The 20,464-nt window shown below is 39.5% G+C and overlaps 2 protein-coding genes across 6 annotated transcripts; both read right to left on the minus strand.

Moving 5' to 3' along the window:
* Positions 1–3,206: 3,206 nt before the first annotated feature.
* LOC128030763 (cell division cycle-associated protein 3) lies at positions 3,207–7,070 on the minus strand. The gene is made up of 7 exons (XM_052618703.1): positions 6,867–7,070; positions 6,511–6,661; positions 6,241–6,343; positions 4,661–5,265; positions 3,973–4,312; positions 3,619–3,698; positions 3,207–3,492 (listed from the first exon to the last, which is right to left on the minus strand). Exons 2-7 carry the CDS (start codon positions 6,646–6,648, stop codon positions 3,400–3,402), a joined length of 1,359 nt encoding a protein of 452 aa, XP_052474663.1. The 5' UTR covers positions 6,649–6,661; positions 6,867–7,070; the 3' UTR covers positions 3,207–3,399.
* Positions 7,071–7,441: 371 nt separating this feature from the next.
* Positions 7,442–20,177, minus strand: LOC128030761 (peroxisomal targeting signal 1 receptor-like). Of its 5 annotated transcripts, XM_052618699.1 has the most exons (18): positions 20,071–20,177; positions 19,905–19,982; positions 16,327–16,484; positions 16,000–16,038; positions 15,767–15,884; positions 15,549–15,692; positions 15,224–15,314; positions 15,024–15,114; positions 13,801–13,923; positions 12,091–12,201; positions 11,491–11,574; positions 11,279–11,398; positions 10,780–10,923; positions 10,580–10,650; positions 10,255–10,470; positions 8,764–8,929; positions 8,506–8,663; positions 7,442–8,432 (listed from the first exon to the last, which is right to left on the minus strand). In XM_052618699.1, the coding sequence occupies exons 3-18, from the start codon at positions 16,438–16,440 to the stop codon at positions 8,192–8,194; spliced, it is 2,031 nt and encodes a 676-aa protein (XP_052474659.1). In that variant the 5' UTR covers positions 16,441–16,484; positions 19,905–19,982; positions 20,071–20,177; the 3' UTR covers positions 7,442–8,191. The 5 variants fall into 5 exon arrangements, with proteins under 5 accessions (XP_052474659.1, XP_052474658.1, XP_052474662.1 ...); XM_052618698.1 differs by having other exon boundaries at positions 19,905–20,114; XM_052618702.1 differs by lacking the exons at positions 12,091–12,201; positions 13,801–13,923 and having other exon boundaries at positions 20,071–20,156.
* Between the last annotated feature and the right edge of the window lie 287 nt (positions 20,178–20,464).

Raw genomic sequence — 20,464 nt, forward strand, 5'->3', positions numbered from 1 at the left:
CCAGCTCTTTCTTTCTGTTTCTATCCATCTCCCCATCTCTACTGTAGCTCTTATCCAAATGCAATGAGCAGTCAATAATCAGATTGAATTAGATTTGATTCAAAAGGCCTCCCTTAAATTCCTGTCTCTCTCTTTTTTATTAATCTCTTCTGGTCATGAGGTTTGGTGCTGACGGTCTTATTGGTAATAACATAACCTTGCCATTTAGTCCACACTGACAAAAAAAAATACAAAAACTGGTGTTTACCAGAATAGGAATATATATTGATGTCCACTACAAGACAGCTCCCTCCCACTGGTCCACGTCTCTCCCATCCACACCCTTTGTTCTTCTCACTCCTCTCAAACTAATTTTAGGCAAAAGTCAATTGGACATGAGGACTCAGGGGGAGACACAAAGATTCAATAAACAATTCAACGAAAGGAAATAGCCTACATTTATCTTTGTTTGTAAAGTAAGACATGGGGCCCTATTTTAACGATCTGAAACGCAAGTGTCAAAGCGCGAAGCGCAAGTAAGTTTGTGGGCGGGTCTCGGCGCTGTTGCTATTTTCCCGGCGGGATAAATGGCTCTTGCTCACGGCGCAAATCTAAAGTGGGTTGGTCTGAAGCAGCTTCATTATTCATAGGTGTGGTTTGGGCGTAACGTGAAATAAACCAATCAGAGCGTCATCCAACATTCCCTTTAAAAGCAGGTGCGCAAGTTCCATTATGGATTGCTATTATTATGGCGTATTTACCAGGCGCACGCCAGGAACGGTTCACAGCCGAGGAGACTGATGTTCTTGTAAGAGCAGTGAAAGACAGAGAAGTTGTGTTGTATGGGGATGGGAGAATAATTAGCCTGAATAATTTGTAAGCTAGATTTAGGCCTATGCCTATTTTGTTCACATCTTCGTGGCACACCACAATGATTTCCGTCATCTCATGTGTTAATATTTTTTTAGTGTAACAATTTATGATTTGCAAAAATAACTGTTGCATCTGTGTAGATTACATGAGCAAAGTGTATGCGCGTTGTGCACGCTATACATTATGGTCAAGCATGCGCCCTTAAAATAGTATAATGAACAACGCGCAACGCGCCACTGACTTTAGACTAGGTTTTTTCTGGTCAGTGGCGCAATTGTTTAATAGAACAGCAAAATAGCACCAGGGATTGTTTGCGCCGGAACACGCCTCCTTTTTTGCGCTGAACCGCCCAGGGAGCGCAAGTTCATTCACTAGTTTAGCGACGTGCCTCTGTGGAGGGAAAAGCGCGCTTTGCGCGGGTGCAAAATAGGAATGACACATGCGTTGGTGTACAAAGTCAATTGCGCTGGGTGCAAGATAGGGCCCATGATGTTCAAACTAACTCGTAATATTTATTTTAAAAATGCTGTTCTTTAAGGCGAATGACACACTCTAATTATACAAGCAGACTGGGGTGAACCATCCAAGGTGAAAGGCAAAATCTTTTATTTTAATTTATTGGTTTTTTTTCTTAGTTTCTGAAAGCTCAAGAATATTACTAATGAAGGCTCATGTGATGTGTTAATACATTCATTTTGGATTATAAATAAAGTTACAGTAATCACTGTTATGCAGTTAAGCATTATTATTATTTCTGTTCACTGGAGCAGGTGGACTTACCCAAAAACTTATGTACTTTAGATGTATCTAATGTATTTATGAACTAAACCATCTATGTATGTAATATCTGCCTATTTAAAAGCTGGTGAATGGATGTTTAATAATAGTTTCTTGTTCGGCTCCGACTCATTACGCACTTGTTTGTTTGCTGTGGTGGTCATTTTACATGGATCCTTATTTATGAGGATTTGCTAACCAGTTCGAAGGGTGTTTGAATTGCAAATGTTGAACGAGGATGTATACAGGGAAATAGACAACAACCTCTTCCCACAACCAGTTAAACAAACTGCATTCATGATTGATGTCACAATGAAATGTATATTCATGTTTGGGAGAGTTTTCCCCCAGCACTCTCTTGGCTCTACTGACCTCACTTCCTGTCTGTAACTGTGGGTGACCGTGCCTGACTACTGTTGCCTTGGATGAAATGGGGCAACTGCGAAAGGATGCGGAGAGCCTGAAACATGAGATTACTGTAAGTGTCAAGAATATGTCTGATGAAATTAAGATTTATTGTTTTTGGTCAAACTCTACAAACAGCTATGTTACTTTACAGAATATCAAAGATTGATTCTCATGTCTCAGTCAACTGTTTAGTGTATGTTTTGTATGTTTCTCTACAGTCAGCTCGTAAAGCAATGCAGGACCTCATGCTGCAGGATCATGTGACAGGGACAAATAGTACTATGGGATGTAGTTGTATCAGTAGGGAGAGAAAGCGATATGTTTGTTGTGCCGTCACAATGAGAAAGACTGTGAATAAGAAGACCTCATTTAAAGAGGGGCTGACCAGTACAGTAAGCTTGTCAAAGAAATCATGCAATCCCAGAAAACTTGTTTTTCAGGGACTGCTAAATGCAAAAGTGGGTATTTACAAAGCCATTACCCATTTGGTGATTCGTGAGGTCATTTTTGGATGGGGTCATTAACAAATGGGTGTCACAGCATATTATCAATAATAACATACAAAATAAGACTTTCAACACTAGTTGGATCAAGCCTACTGATATCTCAATGCATCCTGTGCTATCAAACCAAGACAAAGGTTGCCAAAATAGTTGCACAAGATTGAATATACAATGACTTGAGTCTGAAAAGAATGAGATTTTCACTTTTATAAAATGTAATTTTTTTTTTTTACAAACTAAAAGGTAGACTAAAGTTTAAGTGAGACTGATTGATTGAAGCTTCTTTTTTTAAAAGTTTACTGTTATTACTCGCCATTATTACTTTTTTTTTTTTTAAATGCCATCTATATCCATTTATCTATCTTACAGACCTCAGACTTTTGAAAAGTAGCACACAGATATCAGATAACTCTTTTGTTGTTAAAAATAGTTCAGAGTAATGAGTGAATGCTTTTAAAAAGATGTGGTCATCAGAGTTAAACATGAGTGAAGACGTCTGATCGGCTGACAGTGTCTATTTTTCAATAATTGCAGGGCTGATAGTGGTGTATATTTTCACTACTAGACATGCTTCGCAAACAGCTGGTGTCAATGACAAAGACCGATCTATTCAGGGTTTTCTGAAAACAATTACATCTAGTACATTCAGATTAAAAGAAACAAAACTCATAAAATTGAAATTTTATTCACATTTAAACAGTGTTTATTTACATACACACAAAGAAATGGTAAAGAATAAGAAAAAGAAAGAAAGAAAAGAAAAAGAAAGAAAAGAAAGAGAAGGATCATGTAGTTAAAGGATTAAAACTGTATTATATACATAGTGTTGGCTGGATTTATCTGGTCTGCTCAGTCGTTCTCATTCGTTCTCCTTATTGAGTGACACAATCAGAGCTCTCCTGTCCATCTGGCTGAATCTCTGTTTTTCTGGGGTGGACACTTTCAACTTCATCTGAAGACAGACATGAAGATCCATTTAGAGTTTGAAGGTGTAACAGACGAAAGTGACTGCATAACACTCTAGTTAAATAAGCACTGAGATTCAAATAGAACCAGTGACTAGTAACCGTGCGATTACCTGGGAGCTGCGGTCTCTGGGTGAATTTGCCTCTCTCAGGATCTGCAGAGGAGATCTGCCATCCCCAATCAGAACTTTTTCTGTAATATTAAACAAGCAAATAATCTAGTTTATAACCACTGAGAAAAGTGCATACTGGGAAAAAAGAAAAATTTGAAATACAAAAATTATGCAAAAAATTTACTTGGATACACTTCAGACTTATCATTTTGTTAGTCTTTTATCCATTACTTGTATTGTAAGAGCAGGTGCCGACATTTATAAACCTGAAATCGACAAGCTTTTGGCATCATCTACTTCCACTTTTTTTAGCGGTTCATAACTGCTGATGCCGTGTGGTGAACGGACACTCACCTCTCGGTCTCTGTTTGGCACGCACAACCATGTTGTTATTTTCATTTGTGGCTGTGTTTTTGGTGGAGAGTGGTGAGGACATGGATGTTTTTCCACGTGCCTGTACCCCCCTCGCTCTGACTCCAGTGGTCCCGAAGCCCACACCCAACCACTGGGGCTTAAAAATGGCCTGACTTGGGCTACGGGGGTCAAACTTCAGACAACGCATGCCGGACTGGACCGTCTCAACCTGTGTGCCAGTCACTGGGCTGGATCTGTTGGGGGCTACATCAGGTTGAGGTGTGGGAGGTTTGCTCTCCTCTGGCTGCTCATGGCTCAACTCTGGAAGAGCAGCGTCCACCTGATGGAGCAAGGACACACATCAGTCAGATCCTCACAGCATTCAACAGTATGGATTTGTTCTGCTTGCCAAATTGGGCCAATATTTCAGATTCCCAAAATGCATCATTTTAAAATGCATCAAGCTTATTTGCATCAAGCTTATTTATACATTTCAAAGTTATTACATATACATATATACATTTGTAATAACTTTGAAATTTATAAATGATACTACTTATATATATATATATATATATATTTTATGTACTACGAATATATACAGATAAATGACGACAATAACTTATAAAAAAACAAAAAACAGAAAGAAACCCAAACAGGCAGTCTTTCAGTAATCTCAAAAACAAACCTGTTCTTCAGATGTCTGGGACGGGACCTCATCTGCCTCCAAGGTCACGACAGCTTCAACAGCAGCTGTGGGCGTTTCAGACTGTGTGGATTGTGGTGGGACTGAGAAGACTGCGCAGGAGTGATCTTCATTCGCTTGTCTCTCAGCAGGAGGATGAGGAGTCAGAGGATGCTCCTCCAGAGTAGAGGAGTAAACACCTTCACGACAAGCAAGAAGACTCAAACTGAGCTCTTTTCTTAATGATGAATCACCAATCATCAGAGCCTCCTCCGCCTCTTCCAGCGAGGTCTCAGCATCCACCTCCACCTGCGTGTCTCCAGTAAACACTAAAGGGCCGCTGCACATGGGGCCGTAGCCCTCTGAAACGGAGCACAGCGCAGGAGTGGACACAGCATCTGTGTGTCCATTGAGGGTGGAGGAGTTCTGGCCTTTTATTAGAGGAAGGAGAGGATCTCTTGGGCCCGTCTCATTTTGCTGATTCACAGTGGGCAGACTGGGGTGTTTGGTGAAGGAGACTGAAGGAAGCGAAGAAACCGAGTCACTGCCAGACTTGACGTCATTGAGAAAGAAGGTGCTCAGCCGCCGAGCAAGAGACGTGACAGTCACTGTAAAGGAGAAAAATGAGTTTGAGCTTGAAGAGTCACAACTGAAAATGGTTAATCTGTGCGTTTCATTTCATTAATTTAGAAAAAAACTAAAACTATTTTTTTTTTTTACTTTATTTTGAATCATTAAATCCACCCCTTTCTTAAAATCAACTGAAAACTCGCATTCTGATCTGCCTCCATCCAATCAACAACCGCTGAACAGAACCAAGTCCCCCCCCAACATTTTTTTCCTTTCTGATGAAACGCTCCACTCAGCAGCACATCACAATACTGAAGGCGGTCACAACTTCTGTAAAGTGGGACTGATGAGGACTGCGAATTCATTACAGAGGTCAAGTGTTGGATTTTGGAAGTAAAAACCATATTAAATCACTGGTAGTACCACGATTTAGGTGCTATGTCCACTGCTCGGCCTGTGCACTTTGGATGGGTTAAATGCAGATCACAAACTCTGAGTATGGGTCCCCATACTTGGGTGTATGTCACGTCACTTTCACTCAATTTTCTCTTTAGGGAAAGATTTTTACCGATAACTTATAAACCATTAAAGAGAGATCTAAAATGAGTTATGAGGTTAAAAATCAATGGTATATCCATTTGCACAAGTCATCAGCCTGCATCGTTTCAACTTGTTGTTTCACATTGTTTTACCCCTGATTCTGCAGAAATCTCAAACAATCAGAGAATTGCACCAAAAAACACTTTAGCTACTTAATCTGAATATTAAATATATATAGCAAAATAAAAGTAAATTATAACGTCTATATATACACGGTTTAAATTCAATTACGTCTCATTGTCTTGTACCTTTGTCTTTCTGTCTGATGTTCAAGTACTTTTATAATCAGTATTAATCAATATTCTGTTAAATCGCTTTCAGCTTGAGCTCTTTTCAACATGTTTAAATATGATTTAAGAATGCGTATCAGTCCACATGTTATACTCCAAATAAATGTAGTAAACTTCACTCACCCTTTATTGGTGTTCGAGTAACGCCAGGTGTGGGTGAGCGGGGGTCAACAAACGCAGCCCCCACTGACTCCACCACAGGAAGAGGAGAGTAAGCCACGCCCACCTACAGGAAAATACAATCATTTAAACTCTTATCCTGACAGTTGCTCACTGTTCCAACAGGATCTGAAGATTTGCATACTTCATCTCAGAGTCTGGATTAACGATAAGCGAAAGTTTAATTAGAGGAACTCGAGCAGAAGTGTTGTCACACTGTCTATTTGTAGTTACCTGTATAGGAGTGCGGTCGATCGCACAGGACGGTGACCGCGGGTCTGCGAGGCTCGCTACACGCCTTGCTCTCGGCCGCTGGCTCGGCTCTACCTTTGGGGTTGATGCCACAGACACCTTGCTTTCACTGGCACCCATTTTACACGGTTTGCTACACGATTTATGAAAGAATGCATGGTAGGCAGAGAAAAAGTAGTTAAACCCCTATAACACTGAACTTATGCTAACTTGCCAGAACATTGTATGCAGATAAAACACTTAATTAAATTTAATAAATAAGAAACGTTTGCAGTTATTGCCATGCAGCGTTTTAGCAGCACGACAAATTAATTGTCCAGTAACTCAAACTAACTTACCTTAAATTTCAACGTGTTCCACGTGCAGTTCGCTGTATGTTCCTTTTATCTTCCACGCTGAATCAGATCAACTTTATGACACGTTTAATATATCCAACGTTATGTATGACAAAAGCAGATTTCAACACAGAACTGTTTCAGTCGCCTTCCAATCCAAACTCCGTAAGACTCCAGCGAGAGCATTTAAATGGATCACTCTGTATTTGTGGCGATTTTTAAACAGGCCAATGGGTGAACGCTGCCCCGACGCTTCTGATTGGCTGAGACTGTGAATACATTTTTATTGGGCGTGTATCAGCGATTTGAAAAACAACAAGCAGCCAAGTGTTGACTGTTGACGTCATTTTTTAATACTTTGAGTTCAGTTAAAACACACTACAAACAATCGCACTTTTGTTGTCACAAAAAAAAATGTTTTCGTTAAGGAATTAATGTTCGCTAATTATAAAAAAAAATTATGTTGAAAGTATATTTTAGTTTTACCATTTTGAATGTTAGTAATATCAAGCTGAATAAATTAAAAACCTATGTAGTAGTTATTTTCATACTTATATTTAGAGTAAAAAGTTACCAAGCACTTTTTGTCAAAGCTTTATTGCTTGAATTACATAGATCATAATGGCTATTTGAATTGGCTATACGCAAAACGCTAATAATTATGATACAATACACAATATGGCATGTAGAACTTACAATTAAGTAAATTAATTTACAGCAAAAGCAAATATCCAATAACAAATAGTGCTTTCAGACATGTCTTTCGGTATACAGCCCTTCTGTCACTCATGAATGAAGTTGCCAACATTACTTTAAGGCTTGCAAATCCCTTCTGTTACTTTGTACAGGATCCAAAGTGATGTAGAACACGATTATATCTCCACATACCTCTCGGTGTCAAACAGAGGCAAGTATTTTGAGCTCACAGTGCAGGGACCTTACTTTCCCCCCTTGAGAAATATGACAGCAATTTTGATAAAGACAGTGGAAAGAACCATAATCTTCAAGATTAACAAATAGAAAAATGCTAATCTCTGGGAGCGTAAACTTGACAAAAACCGTAGCAAGTTTGTACCATAGAGTTTTTAACATCTTTTTCTCAAGTACAGTCATCAGTTCATCCGTCTGTGCGTTAACATAGTGCTTGAGCTCAATGGATGTTTCACACTTGTTATGTTCTCTTTTTTATTTTTCCTCACATTGTAGCACCTCTAAAAGTCATGCCACTTTGTTGAAACGTACTCCTCCACTCGTGTTGTTTGCTCTCCAAAACAGGCTTCTCCACATTCACATGCTATCTTCCTGCACTCCTCCATCTCCTCCGTCCTTCATTCTGTCTCTCCTTCTCTCTGGCAGAAGTGTGCCAGCAGAGTGTCCAGATCTCGCCGGTCGGCTGCTGAATAAAGCGAGCTTTCTCCCATCATGCTCAGTGCCATGCGTAATGTGGACCAGATGTTGTCTGACATCACAGTCAGTGCTGCACCTCGCCCTCGACCCGCACCTCCCTCTCCATCACCTGCGGCCTGTCGCTGCAGAGAAAGGGCCTCGAGAAAGTGCTCCACCGCCTCCCTGATTGAGATAGAAAGAGGTGCCATTCATTGTGGTGTTTCAGCTCTTTCTGGTGAAACCTTCTCTTACTAACCTGTGTGCACCCAGGTTGACACAGCTGATGCCAAGGTTATATCGGCTACGTACAAATCCAGGCTGTAGCTCCAGTGCGCGCCTGTAAGCAGCGACCGCTTCCTCTGAGCGGTTCCCGTTAGCAAGAGTCGCTCCCAACTTGTTCCACAGCAGATAATCCTTCACATAGAGTTGAGAGAAAGAAGAAATGTGAACTAAAACACTGATGAACAATCTGTATAAACGTGCAGAATATAGCAAGCAATGTGTAGGATCCAACCTGTGGCATCACAGACAGGGCGGCAGTGAAGCAGTCCACAGCCTTGTCATACTCTCCACTCAGGTTGAAGAGGACGCCCAGACCACACTGCAGCTCAGGGTCCACCATTGTGGGGTCAGCGGCCGCTGCACTCAAAAACAACGTCTGCACTTCATTAAAGAGTGCCCTAGGAGGAAGAACAAGTGACAGAATGGATTAGCCACCAACTTAAAAGTAGTCGTCCACCCCAAAAAATGCAATACTCGCATCACTGACACACCCTTATGTTGTTTCAAAGCATTCTGACAAACAAAAATATCACTTAGCTTCAAAAGACTTGGAATACAGTTATACTGACAATATTGAAACTTGAGAGACCACATCCTAATTCACTTTAATTTACTTGAAGTAAAACAGCAAGTATTGTTAAAAAATCTTTATTTTGTGCTCCATAGAATTAAGAAAGTCATGCCGGTTTGGAACGACATGGCGAGTAGATTTTATTTGAGAAAATAAACTTTAATAAAACAAAAAGACAATTCATAAGCATTCCTGAGTCATCCAAAAACTATTTTAATATCTGCACTGTCAACTGATTAAAACAGAGCATATGCTGCAAGCTACCCACAATGCTGCCTGCAGACTGAACTCCACACCTGTGTTTATGTAATACTCTATATTTTTAGAGCACAGCCTGCTTATGATTGGTGACAAATGTAAATCTGTTGCTAGGTTACAATGCCCCGTCCACTCACTTATGCATGTCTCACATTAATGTAAAAAGGCATTGTAAACAGGCCGCTGTGCCTGCTCCCACGTCTGATTAGTTCACAGTACTGCACAATCATGAAAAAGGTTTAACAGACTTATGGGTTCAATATGAGTTAAAGTAAAATAATTGTGTAAAATAATTCTGACTCATCACTCCGTGTCACAGTAAGACTTACACAGTGTAATAACGATTTGTCAACCCACACTAAATGCAAAAATGTTGCCTTCTATTTCTCTGGATGTTGTACATACTGCATTTTTTACGATTATCCCTAAATGTTTCATATAATATCCAATATTCGACAACTTCCACATGAATCCTTTCAGGAATAAACACAATGTAATTCTGTGATGGTAAAGCTTAATTTTCAGGAGCCATTACTGCAGTCTCCGTGATCTTTCAGAAATCACTCTAATATGCTGCTCTAGAAATATTTCTTATTATTATCAATGTTGAAAACAATTGTGCTTCTTAATATTTTAGTGAAAACTATGACACATTTTTAAGGATTTTGATGAATGGAAAAGTTCAAAAGAACAGCATTTATTTAAAATACAAATCTTTTGATCAATTTATCAATATTTGCGATCAATAACTTTCAAACAATTGAATGTGTCCTTGCTAAATGAGTCAATGTATTTTGTACAGGAAGAGCCGTACTTCAGTCTATGAGATTTCAGTGTGGTGTACCTGGTGCAATCAACAAAATGTTTCTTTAGAGCATTCAAGAATCCGCTTACTCTGGAAGAAGGGATCCAAATCTCTCTCTCTCTTTCTCCCTCACACCCTCCCGCTCCTTCTCTCGTTCATTCTGCTCGAGGACATGCCGGTATTTAGGGTTGTGCCTCAACCAATCACGAAGCGTCTCACAGGCCTGTCTGTGCAGTGATTCATTGGTGAAGCTCACAGCTAGAGCCATGAGAGCCGTCAGATTGTCCTTTTTCAGCTCAATACATCTGAAAACAGCAATTGAGACTTGGATTTAAAAAGGTGGGAGAAGTATTTAAATAAATCAGATTTGTCACAGAGAACTGTGTGCACCGTAAAACTGGTTATACTTCTCACCTGCGAAGGGCGCTGATAGCAGCAAACTCCTGCTCGTTCTCTGCCTGGCAGGTGCCCAGATATTGCCACGCCTGCAGTATCATCACACGCAGTCAGTGTTTCACAAAGACAAACAAGAAAGCAGGACACAGTTAGAATCCCTTGAGACAAAATGTATCATCAGTTTTTGTTTGTCGGGATTATACGTATGAGGCTCTGACCAGCTGGTTCTCTGGCTCTCTCTGAACTGCGCTCTCAAAGAGACGTACAGCTCCAGGAATGTCCCCCGCCTCCATCCTCTTCACACCCTCAGCAAACGGGTCATTGTGGGACAGGTAGGGGTTGTCTTCTTCAAACTGATACCCCTAGGAGAAAAAGTAAAGACATATTCACAAAAAGTGTAAATGTTATATATAACATTATAAGAACTCTTAACGATTCACAACTATTTGTATTTATCAGTGCCAATATGTGTTTTTTAATGTCAAGTGTCATTGTGACATTGCTTTAAATCAACAGTTCAATAAATTCTTTAGACACTATATTGCTTATTTTTGGTCTGCCAATGACAATAGTGTCTGGTGAAGCCAAAGCAGAATCAAAGTCTGGAACCAACTGTTGTATAAACTGTAATAAAGTAGAGACTCCAGCCTGGGAAAGATTTAATTAGGTGGGAGTATCCATGCTGTGAATGGGCACAGATGTACATTGTCCAGATACCTTGTCGTAAGAGCTGCTGAGCATCTGGTCGAAGTCTGAGAGCCACGGGTGAGCTTCAGCATCCCTCTTCGCCATTTCCTCCCACTCCTGCTGCAGTTTCTCCCAGAAATCAACATCACTCTGAACTCACACACATATCAACACACAAGCACCAGTGAACACAGTATCACACGGAAGTTCATGTAAACGTGCACGTGTGCAGTCGGTCTCACCTCGACCGCTGCTTTGGCCTGCTGGAAGTCTGGCCCGTAAGCGGCGAACTCGTCTACCCACGATTCTGCAGATTCTGCAGAAACCTACCAAGCACAGTGACATGCCAGGCTGTTAGCTGCCTCAATGACACATCACAGAGCCTGCAAATGCTTAAACACTACTCAGCTAAAGAGAAAAAAAGACAACATACTGTGATGAATGAGAGTGGGGAATAAAGAAAGGATGTAATGGAAAAAGAGGAATTGGGAGACCGAGAGAAGAAGAAAATCTCACCCTCATTCATCCATCCTTCCTTTCCTCTCTATTTTTAAAATAGCAAGCAATGTTCAGTGTACCTTCACTACTGCAGGAAGTCAAAGTGGTTTCAGTAGCTGGGCACAAATGAAAAGCAGTGTGAGCAGGACATTAGCTCTACAGTCCTGGTGTCCTGCAGCGATAATTACATTAAAAGCACTATTAAACTAAAGGAACAGTTCGCTCTCTTCAAGGCAAAAAAGGTTTGGTTAGCAGGGGCTAGTTAACATAAAAAAAATGACAAGCCTAAAAACAGACAGAACAGCATGACTACTGCATGACTTGCCAGGTGATCAGGGTCCTACCTGCCTGGCGATAGTAGCCCATTGCTCTGCTTGTTTAGCTTTAATTTTGTCATTCTTCTCTTTGCCCTCTCGAGTTTCCACTTGCACAGTCCCTTCCCCTGATTCCAGGAACTGGGTAGCCAGTATGGGACGGAGGGTACATGGATAGTATGCGTTTGGTGTGGGATTGTTAAGGATAATAGGGAAATGTAAACATGGATGCAAGTTAAAAGGTATCAAGATGGGGTCAAGAGGGATTTCAACGGATTAAGAAGTCAGGATGGCCATCCATGAGAAAAAGGAAATATTGCAATGAAACTATTATTTGTTTGAACCATAGAATGAACTATGTTTTTAGAAACAGAGGCCAGTTTGCAAGCACAGTGTAGACCTAGTCCTGGACATTTGTGAGTTTCTCTATCAAAAAAAAATCTTGGCTTGAACAACCGTGGGGTCCAGAAGTCTGAGACCACTAGTAAAAATTATTTTTCTAATTTAATACATATTTATATGATATGGGTAACACTTGAGTGAATCGGAGCAAAAACTCAAGCATTAACTCAACATATTTTATTAATGATTTTAAAATGTTACATAACCCTCAATATTTCTTTTTCCTTTTATATCATAATGCTTTGTCATAAACTCCATTAAAACTTCAATATTTTAACTATATTTTATTTGTATATATAAAAACTGATTATAAATGTAAACAAAAATTTTAATTTTTTTATTACAAAAAAAACTCTAGTTCAAAAGTTTTGAGTCAGTATTTTTTTTTTTTTAAGAAGTTTTATATGTTCACAGAGGCTGCATTTATTTGATCAGAAATACAGTAAAAACCAGTAATATTGTGTAATATTTTTTCAATTTAAAATACCATTTTCCTTTTTTTAATACATTTTTTAAAATTCAATTTGTTCCTGTGATGACAAAGCTGAATTTCATAGCTATTACAGTGTCTTTAGTGTCATATCTTTCATAAATCTAATACAAATAAATCAAATATGCTGATTTGGTGCTCAAGAAACAATTCTCATTGTTAGTAATATTGATAAACAGTTTTGCTGTTTAATGTTTTTGTAGAAACCATGACACTTTTTTCAGAACTCTTTGATAAATAGAAAATTTAAAGAAACTATTTTATTGAATCTTTTGTTACATTATAAATGTCTTTATTGTCACTTTTGATACATTTAATAAGTCCTTGGTGAATAAAAGTATGAATAAAAAAGAATAACTGATTACATTATATTATATACACAAATAATAGATGAAAACAGACTTTAAATCCCAAATTTTACACGTGGTCTCAGTCCCCACTGTATACAGAATCCAATCTCTAAACCCTAAAAGCTTTCCAAAACTGTATTTCTCTTGCACATTGGCAAGGATTTACAGCATGTTATGTAGTCATGGCTAATGTTGGCTAGCAGCTTGAGATGAGCCAAGATAGTTGCTAAGGGGCCGTAGTGTCATCCTTCATGGTGTTTCCTCTAAAGCCCTCTTCCTCAAATCTTGCCCTGGAGGTCCAATTCGCTGTAGAGTTTGGCTCCAACCCTGATCAAAGTCACCTGCCTGTGATCTTCTAATGATCCCAAAGACATGAATTGGCATTGATTCGCATGCTCTGATGTGTTTAATTAGGGTTAGAGCTAAATTCTGCAGGAAAGTGGATCTCGAGGTCCAGATTTGAGGAACCCTGCTCTAAAGGATGGGAAGGGCTCGTACCTGGTTAATGCTGGAGGCCCAGTGCTGTGCCTCCTTGGCCTGTGCTCTATCAGTGTTCTCTTTTCCTGCTCTGTCCTCCACAGTCACACTGCCCTCGCCAATCTGCCTAATGAACCGCAGGAACTACACAACAACAACAACAGCTATTAAACATCTACTGCTACCAGGAAACACACTGGCGTTGAATTCAACACACACACACACACACGTTCACCAGTGGTTTCCTCCTGACAGTTATGGTCAGGCAAAAGTAGACCACAAGGAGGAAGGAATAACAGTCAAAGGCATAACATGTCCCAAATGATATGACTACGCATGAGCAGAGTTAAATGAAAAGGAGAGAGAAATATGAGCAAGTAAAGAAATGCCCATGAAAACATGAACAATGTCACATCACTTTATCATCTACCACAAGACAAAAATTAATAAAAATAAAGAATTACTTTAACCTTTTTAAATATATACCCAGAAATGCAAAGTGCAAGTTTCCCTGGTGAAAAAGTAATCTCGTCTGAATCAGGACCGGAGTAGCCGGGAAATAAATGTGAATTATGATGTTTTTATCAGCTGTTTGGTCTCACATTCTGATGGCACCAATTCACTGCAGGAATGCCAAATCTGTTCAGATGAAGAAACAAACTCAAACATCTTGGATGCCCTAGGTTAAGTAAATGTTTATAATTTTTTTTTTTTTTCTGGGTAAACTTTAAGTGATCCCTTGTGACAGATCAATTGTGTGATGTGGCATTGGTGAAAGCAGAGCAAATTTATTCTGAAATGGATCAAAGTTCAAACATCCTGCAAAAAAACATTAACAAAGTCCCTTTAAATTGCAGCATTTAATAGAGTAATATGTCATGAGAGGTCATGTGCTACAGGGATTTTACCAATGTCGATTGACAAAAAAAATCTTACTGCAACTCTCAGGTTTAAGTGGCTTGCTGCTTTTATGATTAAAGACACCAATGTTCAATAAACAGTTACAGAATAAACTATTCTTCTACAAATTATTAGTTCAAACTGGCACAAAACATAGAAAGGACTATTCACTGTAAAACAGAATATTAACTTAGAAGCGGAACTATCTGTTGTTTACAATTTGTCTTTAGGTGCAATATCTGTATGCTTGTTTAATATATCTCTGTATGTAGTGACTTTGACTAAAGTGTTTCAGATGCAGCTCAAAGAACACTTAACCCCTTAAACCATCCTCTTACTCTCACCTCTGTCTTCTGTAGTTTAGGGTCATCCACTTTAGCAAGGAGTTCTTTCGCTGTTTGCCGGAGTTCTTCACCTGACTGGTATTCTTGCGTCCTGATAGGATTAAAAAATATATACTAAAGCAAGAATATAATGCCATAGTGTATACTGTTATTATGCCCAGACTTTCTAAACTATTATTCTTAAAAGATCTATAAAATACCATTCTTTGTCCTGTTCTCTTTCCCCCAAATCTCCTAGCCATAACTTCTCCTCTGATTGCTCCAGGTACTCCTCTGCCCAGCAGCCAGGGTCTACAAGACAAGAGGAAGGGAGCTGAATATATTGGAGGTATAGTAGAAGACAACAGAAACAGGGAAGCTTTAGAGAATGAAAGGATGGCTGAGCAAAGATGAGTGAAGAATCTTCAGCCTCACCCGATGACATTCAATGGCATCTAGTGGCATTATAATAACCCTGATGGCATCCTAAATATAAAAAAGGGATAAAATCTGGGCTAAAATAGCACATTTCAAATTGATATTAACCTGCCACTTCACTGATGAATTCTCTGGTCCAATCAGCATCGACTGGATCCAGACCAGCCTGTCCAGAAGAAGAGGCGGGGTCAGCATTAGAAAGGAACTCTGCCGTCCAATCGCCAGACAGCGCCAAAGCAGCCACGTCAGGAGCTGGGAAAGAAAACATGATTACAGCACACTGAAAAGTGTTCAAATCAGTCTATATGTGTGTTTGTGCAGTCTACCTCTCTGTGGGGCAGGTCTGTAGCTCTGCTGATCTATCTGCTGCATTTCCTCCAGCAGCTGACCCATATCAAAACTGTGAGGAGGACGTGGCGGGGCCTGTAGAAACTCACTGACCAGCTAGATTCAAAAACAACAGAACGTCATTATGGTAAGAACACAGAAGACTGTTCGACCTCGACAAACTAAACAGGTCATTGAAATATTGAAACATCCAAAAGACCAAAATACACACCTCATGATCAGTGGCTATTTCGATTGGAATAGGAGGAATCTATGGGGGAAAGGGAAAAAGAAGCTTATTAATATTTTATTCATTTTATTTGAATATTTTTAAAGCTGCAACTAACAATTATTTTTCAATCTATTAATCTACTGATTTATATAATTCAATGTTATTGGATGATTAATCAAACTATAATTTTATTCCAGGAAGTCTCAGTTGAACATTGTGCTGCATCATACACTTCACGCAAGTCATGCTTTATGTTATAGGCATCAACATGTCATTCAGGCCCTAAATATTTTGTCATGATTATAAAGAAAATGTTCAGTAACTTACAGAGGGTGTTGATCGGTGTCTCCAAGCCCCTCCCTCTTGGGTCATGTGACCAGTCAGTTTCATGAGGGGATTGGCTCCCCCACATTCCGCCTCCACTAACTCCCGCATCGCCATGGCAACACGCCGTCAAGCTGGGTCCGACGAACACCTTGAGATATCTACAAGTAAACAGAATATCGTCATTGGTTGGTCTATTGTTATGAAAGTCAATCTTTTCGTCTCCAAGACCCACATTGTCCAAATCAATATTTGAAGGCCCCCCAGCCATAGTTTTGTTTTTAACACTTATATTAAATCACATGACTTTTAAAACCTAAACAGAATTTTAAACACTAGGCACCACACACTAGCTGACTTTCGAGTCTGACATCAAACGGTCACAGAAACACACACCTTGTTGCTAGAAGACATGTGACAAATGAAAACAATGGGTTTTAAAATCTGCTCAAAATATTTCTCCAAGTGGACGTAATAATAGTCTAAAGCTTAAAAAAATAGGAGTCTATGACCATCATACACTATGCGAAATCTGCCAACTCAAATCTGCAGAGTGACTCTGACTCTCTCCAAACTGTAAATTGGTGCAAAATCTGGCAAATGTCATGTATAGTGTATTCCAGCCTTAAAGGGGGGGTGAAATGCTCGTTTTCACTCAATATCTTGTTAATCTTGAGTACCTATAGAGTAGTACTGCATCCTTCATAACTCCAAAAAGTCTTTAGTTTTATTATATTCATAAGAGAAAGATAGTCTGTACCGATTTTTCCCGGAAAAACACGACCGGCTGGAGGCGTGACGTGTGGGCGGAGCTAAAGAATCACAAGCGCGAGTAAGCTTTTGCGTTGAGAGCTTTTAGAAAGCTGTGACTTTACCGTGAGGAAAAACAAACCATGGCTAACAGTCAGATTCAGCGTATATTTATGATCCAGAGGCTGAAATTTCACAAGAGCAGCAGCAGCAATGACGTCTCTATGTGGTATGTACTGAAACTGTATATATTTGCTTAGCGGTTTTGGAAAATGACTAAGTTCCACTTTGTCGTCTTTTTTTTTGTTTGTTTGATGACAACATCGCATGTTGTTTACTTGATGTGCTTACGCGCCGATAGCTAAATTAACAACACAGAGATATTTGAAGCAGTTTTACTCACCGCCTGTGGTTCCAACACACGATCGTGACCCTTTTTCGTTGGGATTGCATTATCCTTAAGAAATAAACGATGTGCAAATCCGGCGTCAAACTGGGCCTTGTTTTTAAAACAAGCATCTTCGAAATGCAGGGAACAAACACAAACACTTGCACAACTCCGTTGATGCTCTGTAAAAATAAACTCCATCCACTGGTCCCTTAATGCTGTTTCTCTTTTGGTAATCTGTGCAGGGTTGTCTTGCCCTGGCAACCAAAAACACACTCCTTTTGTGACATTTCGCGACGCTCTCGCTCTGTTCAGTGATTGTCTGTGCTCAGCCTCTCATTGCTCTGCTCTACGGGAGCGCGCGCTCCTCCGGCAGAAGTGCCCGTAGGACCCATATAAGAAAATTCCGCTCCATCTAACGTCACACAGAGCCATACTGGAAAAAAACTTTCCGAAACTTGTGACAAACCGGAAGGAGTATTTTTGGAACAGAAATACTCCTTCAAACGTACAACTTAATCTTTGAAACTTTGTCCATGTTTAGCATGGGAATCCAACTCTTTAACAGTGTAAAAAACTCAGTATGCATGAAATAACATTTAACCCCCCCCCCCCCCCCCCCCCCTTTAAGCTGTTCAGGGTTCTCAGCTTCCAGCTTGTTTTAACCAATGAATTTACATTATTTAATGATTTTCTGGATAAAGATTGAGGATAAATGTTTTATATACCAAATAAAAATGCATTATATAAAATATATATATATGGCCCGTTGACTGAGAACTACTAGTCTAGACTTGCAGCCCAATGGTTGTAGCCTCAGTAAACTCCCAGAATCACCACAGTGCCCCTGAGAGTAGCATTCTTGGCCTCTTTTACACATCTTAAGGCGAGAACACTCTACACAACTGTAATACCAATTATGAATGTATTTTGTTTTGAAGACTGATCGTGCCGTTGGAACCGGTCCATTCCAGTCAGCAGAAATGTAGTCATCTAGTGGGTGGTGTCTAAAGATTATAATCTTCTCTCATCTTAAGGGATATTCTTCAAAATAATTTTTCTTCAAAACAAATATACAAAGATAGCGAATAGCTATTCCTCAAAACAAAATATTCATTAAAAGACACCTGTAAATAAAATCATTTTATATACAGTTTAATTATTATCAAATGTACTCCAACTCATGTTTTGAGATTTTGGTCATGTTTAGTGAGAATCCAAATCAAGCTGTGTATTTAAAGTCAAACTGCTTAAAATAGCATTAGGTGCCCCTTTAAGCACAGAAAAAAAAGTAAAGTTTCAGTAATTAAATAAAAGCACATGTGTTGTCCTCAGTGTAGTCATTGGTGGGTGGAAGCGTGGATAGACCATAAAATCAGATACTGGGATTTTGTATTTATTTTTTCCCCCTGGAGAAAATGCACAGCAAATAAATACTGCCAAATGTATGTTGACATCCCTTTTTTTTTTGATAAGATCTTGCACAGTTAAGTTATTATGAGATTTATTTATTTTATTGATATTTATTTATTTTTTGGTTCGCCAGAATTTGTCCAGTCATGGTTCGCCAGTTGTTAAGTGTGTGTTAACTCAGTCATTAGGTTTGTGCTCCTCTCTGTCTGTCAAAGACTACAATCTTCTCCAGTCAATTGAAACAGTGTTGAGTTCAGTCTTAATATGTTTCAGCTAGTTGTGTAGTGTGTCCTCAGCTTTAGTCTGTTCAAGAATTCAAATCAATGATGATTATTGTCAACCATTTCATCTCTGGAAGTGGTTAGAAAGAATATCTTGTTGTTGAATCCTACGCCAGCATACCTGCCACAAACAAAATCATCTCCAGCCCAGACAGAGACTGAAAGACGATGAATCATCGCCTTCAGATAAATCCTGAGGACTTAGCTACCTTTCCACTGGCATATACATACAGTATGTTCCATCAGCTTATCAGACTAGAAGGATTACACAGATTTCATTGACTCTGGTTGAAACAGCTATTAACAATTAACCATGATTGCGTGTGAACAAGCAGTCCTGGTTTCCCTTGCTGTCCTTTTGCAACAAACCAAAAACAACCTGCTTCCCAGATGTTTTAGTCACACTTGATGAAAAATCAATTAGACAAACAGAAGTGTTTGTGCAATGAATGGCCACAGGTTGAATCGGTCATCTGATCATTTCTTGCACTGAAAACTAACATGTCAGACATGCTGGACACTTCTGCTCCGAGTCTGGCTCTTGTCTGCTGTCAGTTTGGCTTCCACATTAAATGCGAGAGTGACTTTCCTCACATGTAACGTTAACGTTAAATGGCAGTTGCACACACCAACGTAATAGACAACAACCGGTTAGCTATTCACAGGTTTGAATTACAACAAGCTAGCAGGACAATTAAGTCAACTATGTTGCAGACAGTTAGCTTATAAGCTAAATAAATTCATCTCACCTGCACAGGCGATGTTGTCACTTCTCTTCTCTTCTCTTTTTCTCCTTTTATTCCGAGAGTAATGGTGTTTAGCAGGCCCTATAAAGACAGCTGAGGTTAACAGCCCGTTTGTTGTCGGTACCTGACGGGTAAAAGCTGCGCTGGTGACCGTCCTGTCTTTATTTACCTTCCTCGTGTGGCCCACTGAAACAGGAGCGAACCAGAAACAGGAATCCTACACGCTACGTTCCGGCTATTCACAAACGCGATTTGCGTAAAGACCAACGACAAGCAGCGCTTTGAACTCTGCTAAGATTTACGCTGGAGTTACGTAAAATTCCTAAAGTGACAGCGCATGCTTTAAGTGACAGATTGATATTGTTTCAACATCCAGGAAAGGGATTTTGTAGAATAAGCAACAATTTTAAAATCATTACTGTTGCGCAGTGTATTTTGAGCTCTGTAACTTGAAACTTTCAAAATGAATATGCATGTGTAATTTAAGAGAGTTTTGCAATAAACAGAAATGCTCTGGAAAAGCTCTAGAAATGCTCCCCCACCCCCACCCCCTCGGTTTCATA

Source organism: Carassius gibelio, chromosome A16 (assembly GCF_023724105.1).
Source record: "Carassius gibelio isolate Cgi1373 ecotype wild population from Czech Republic chromosome A16, carGib1.2-hapl.c, whole genome shotgun sequence".
NCBI lineage: Eukaryota > Metazoa > Chordata > Actinopteri > Cypriniformes > Cyprinidae > Carassius > Carassius gibelio.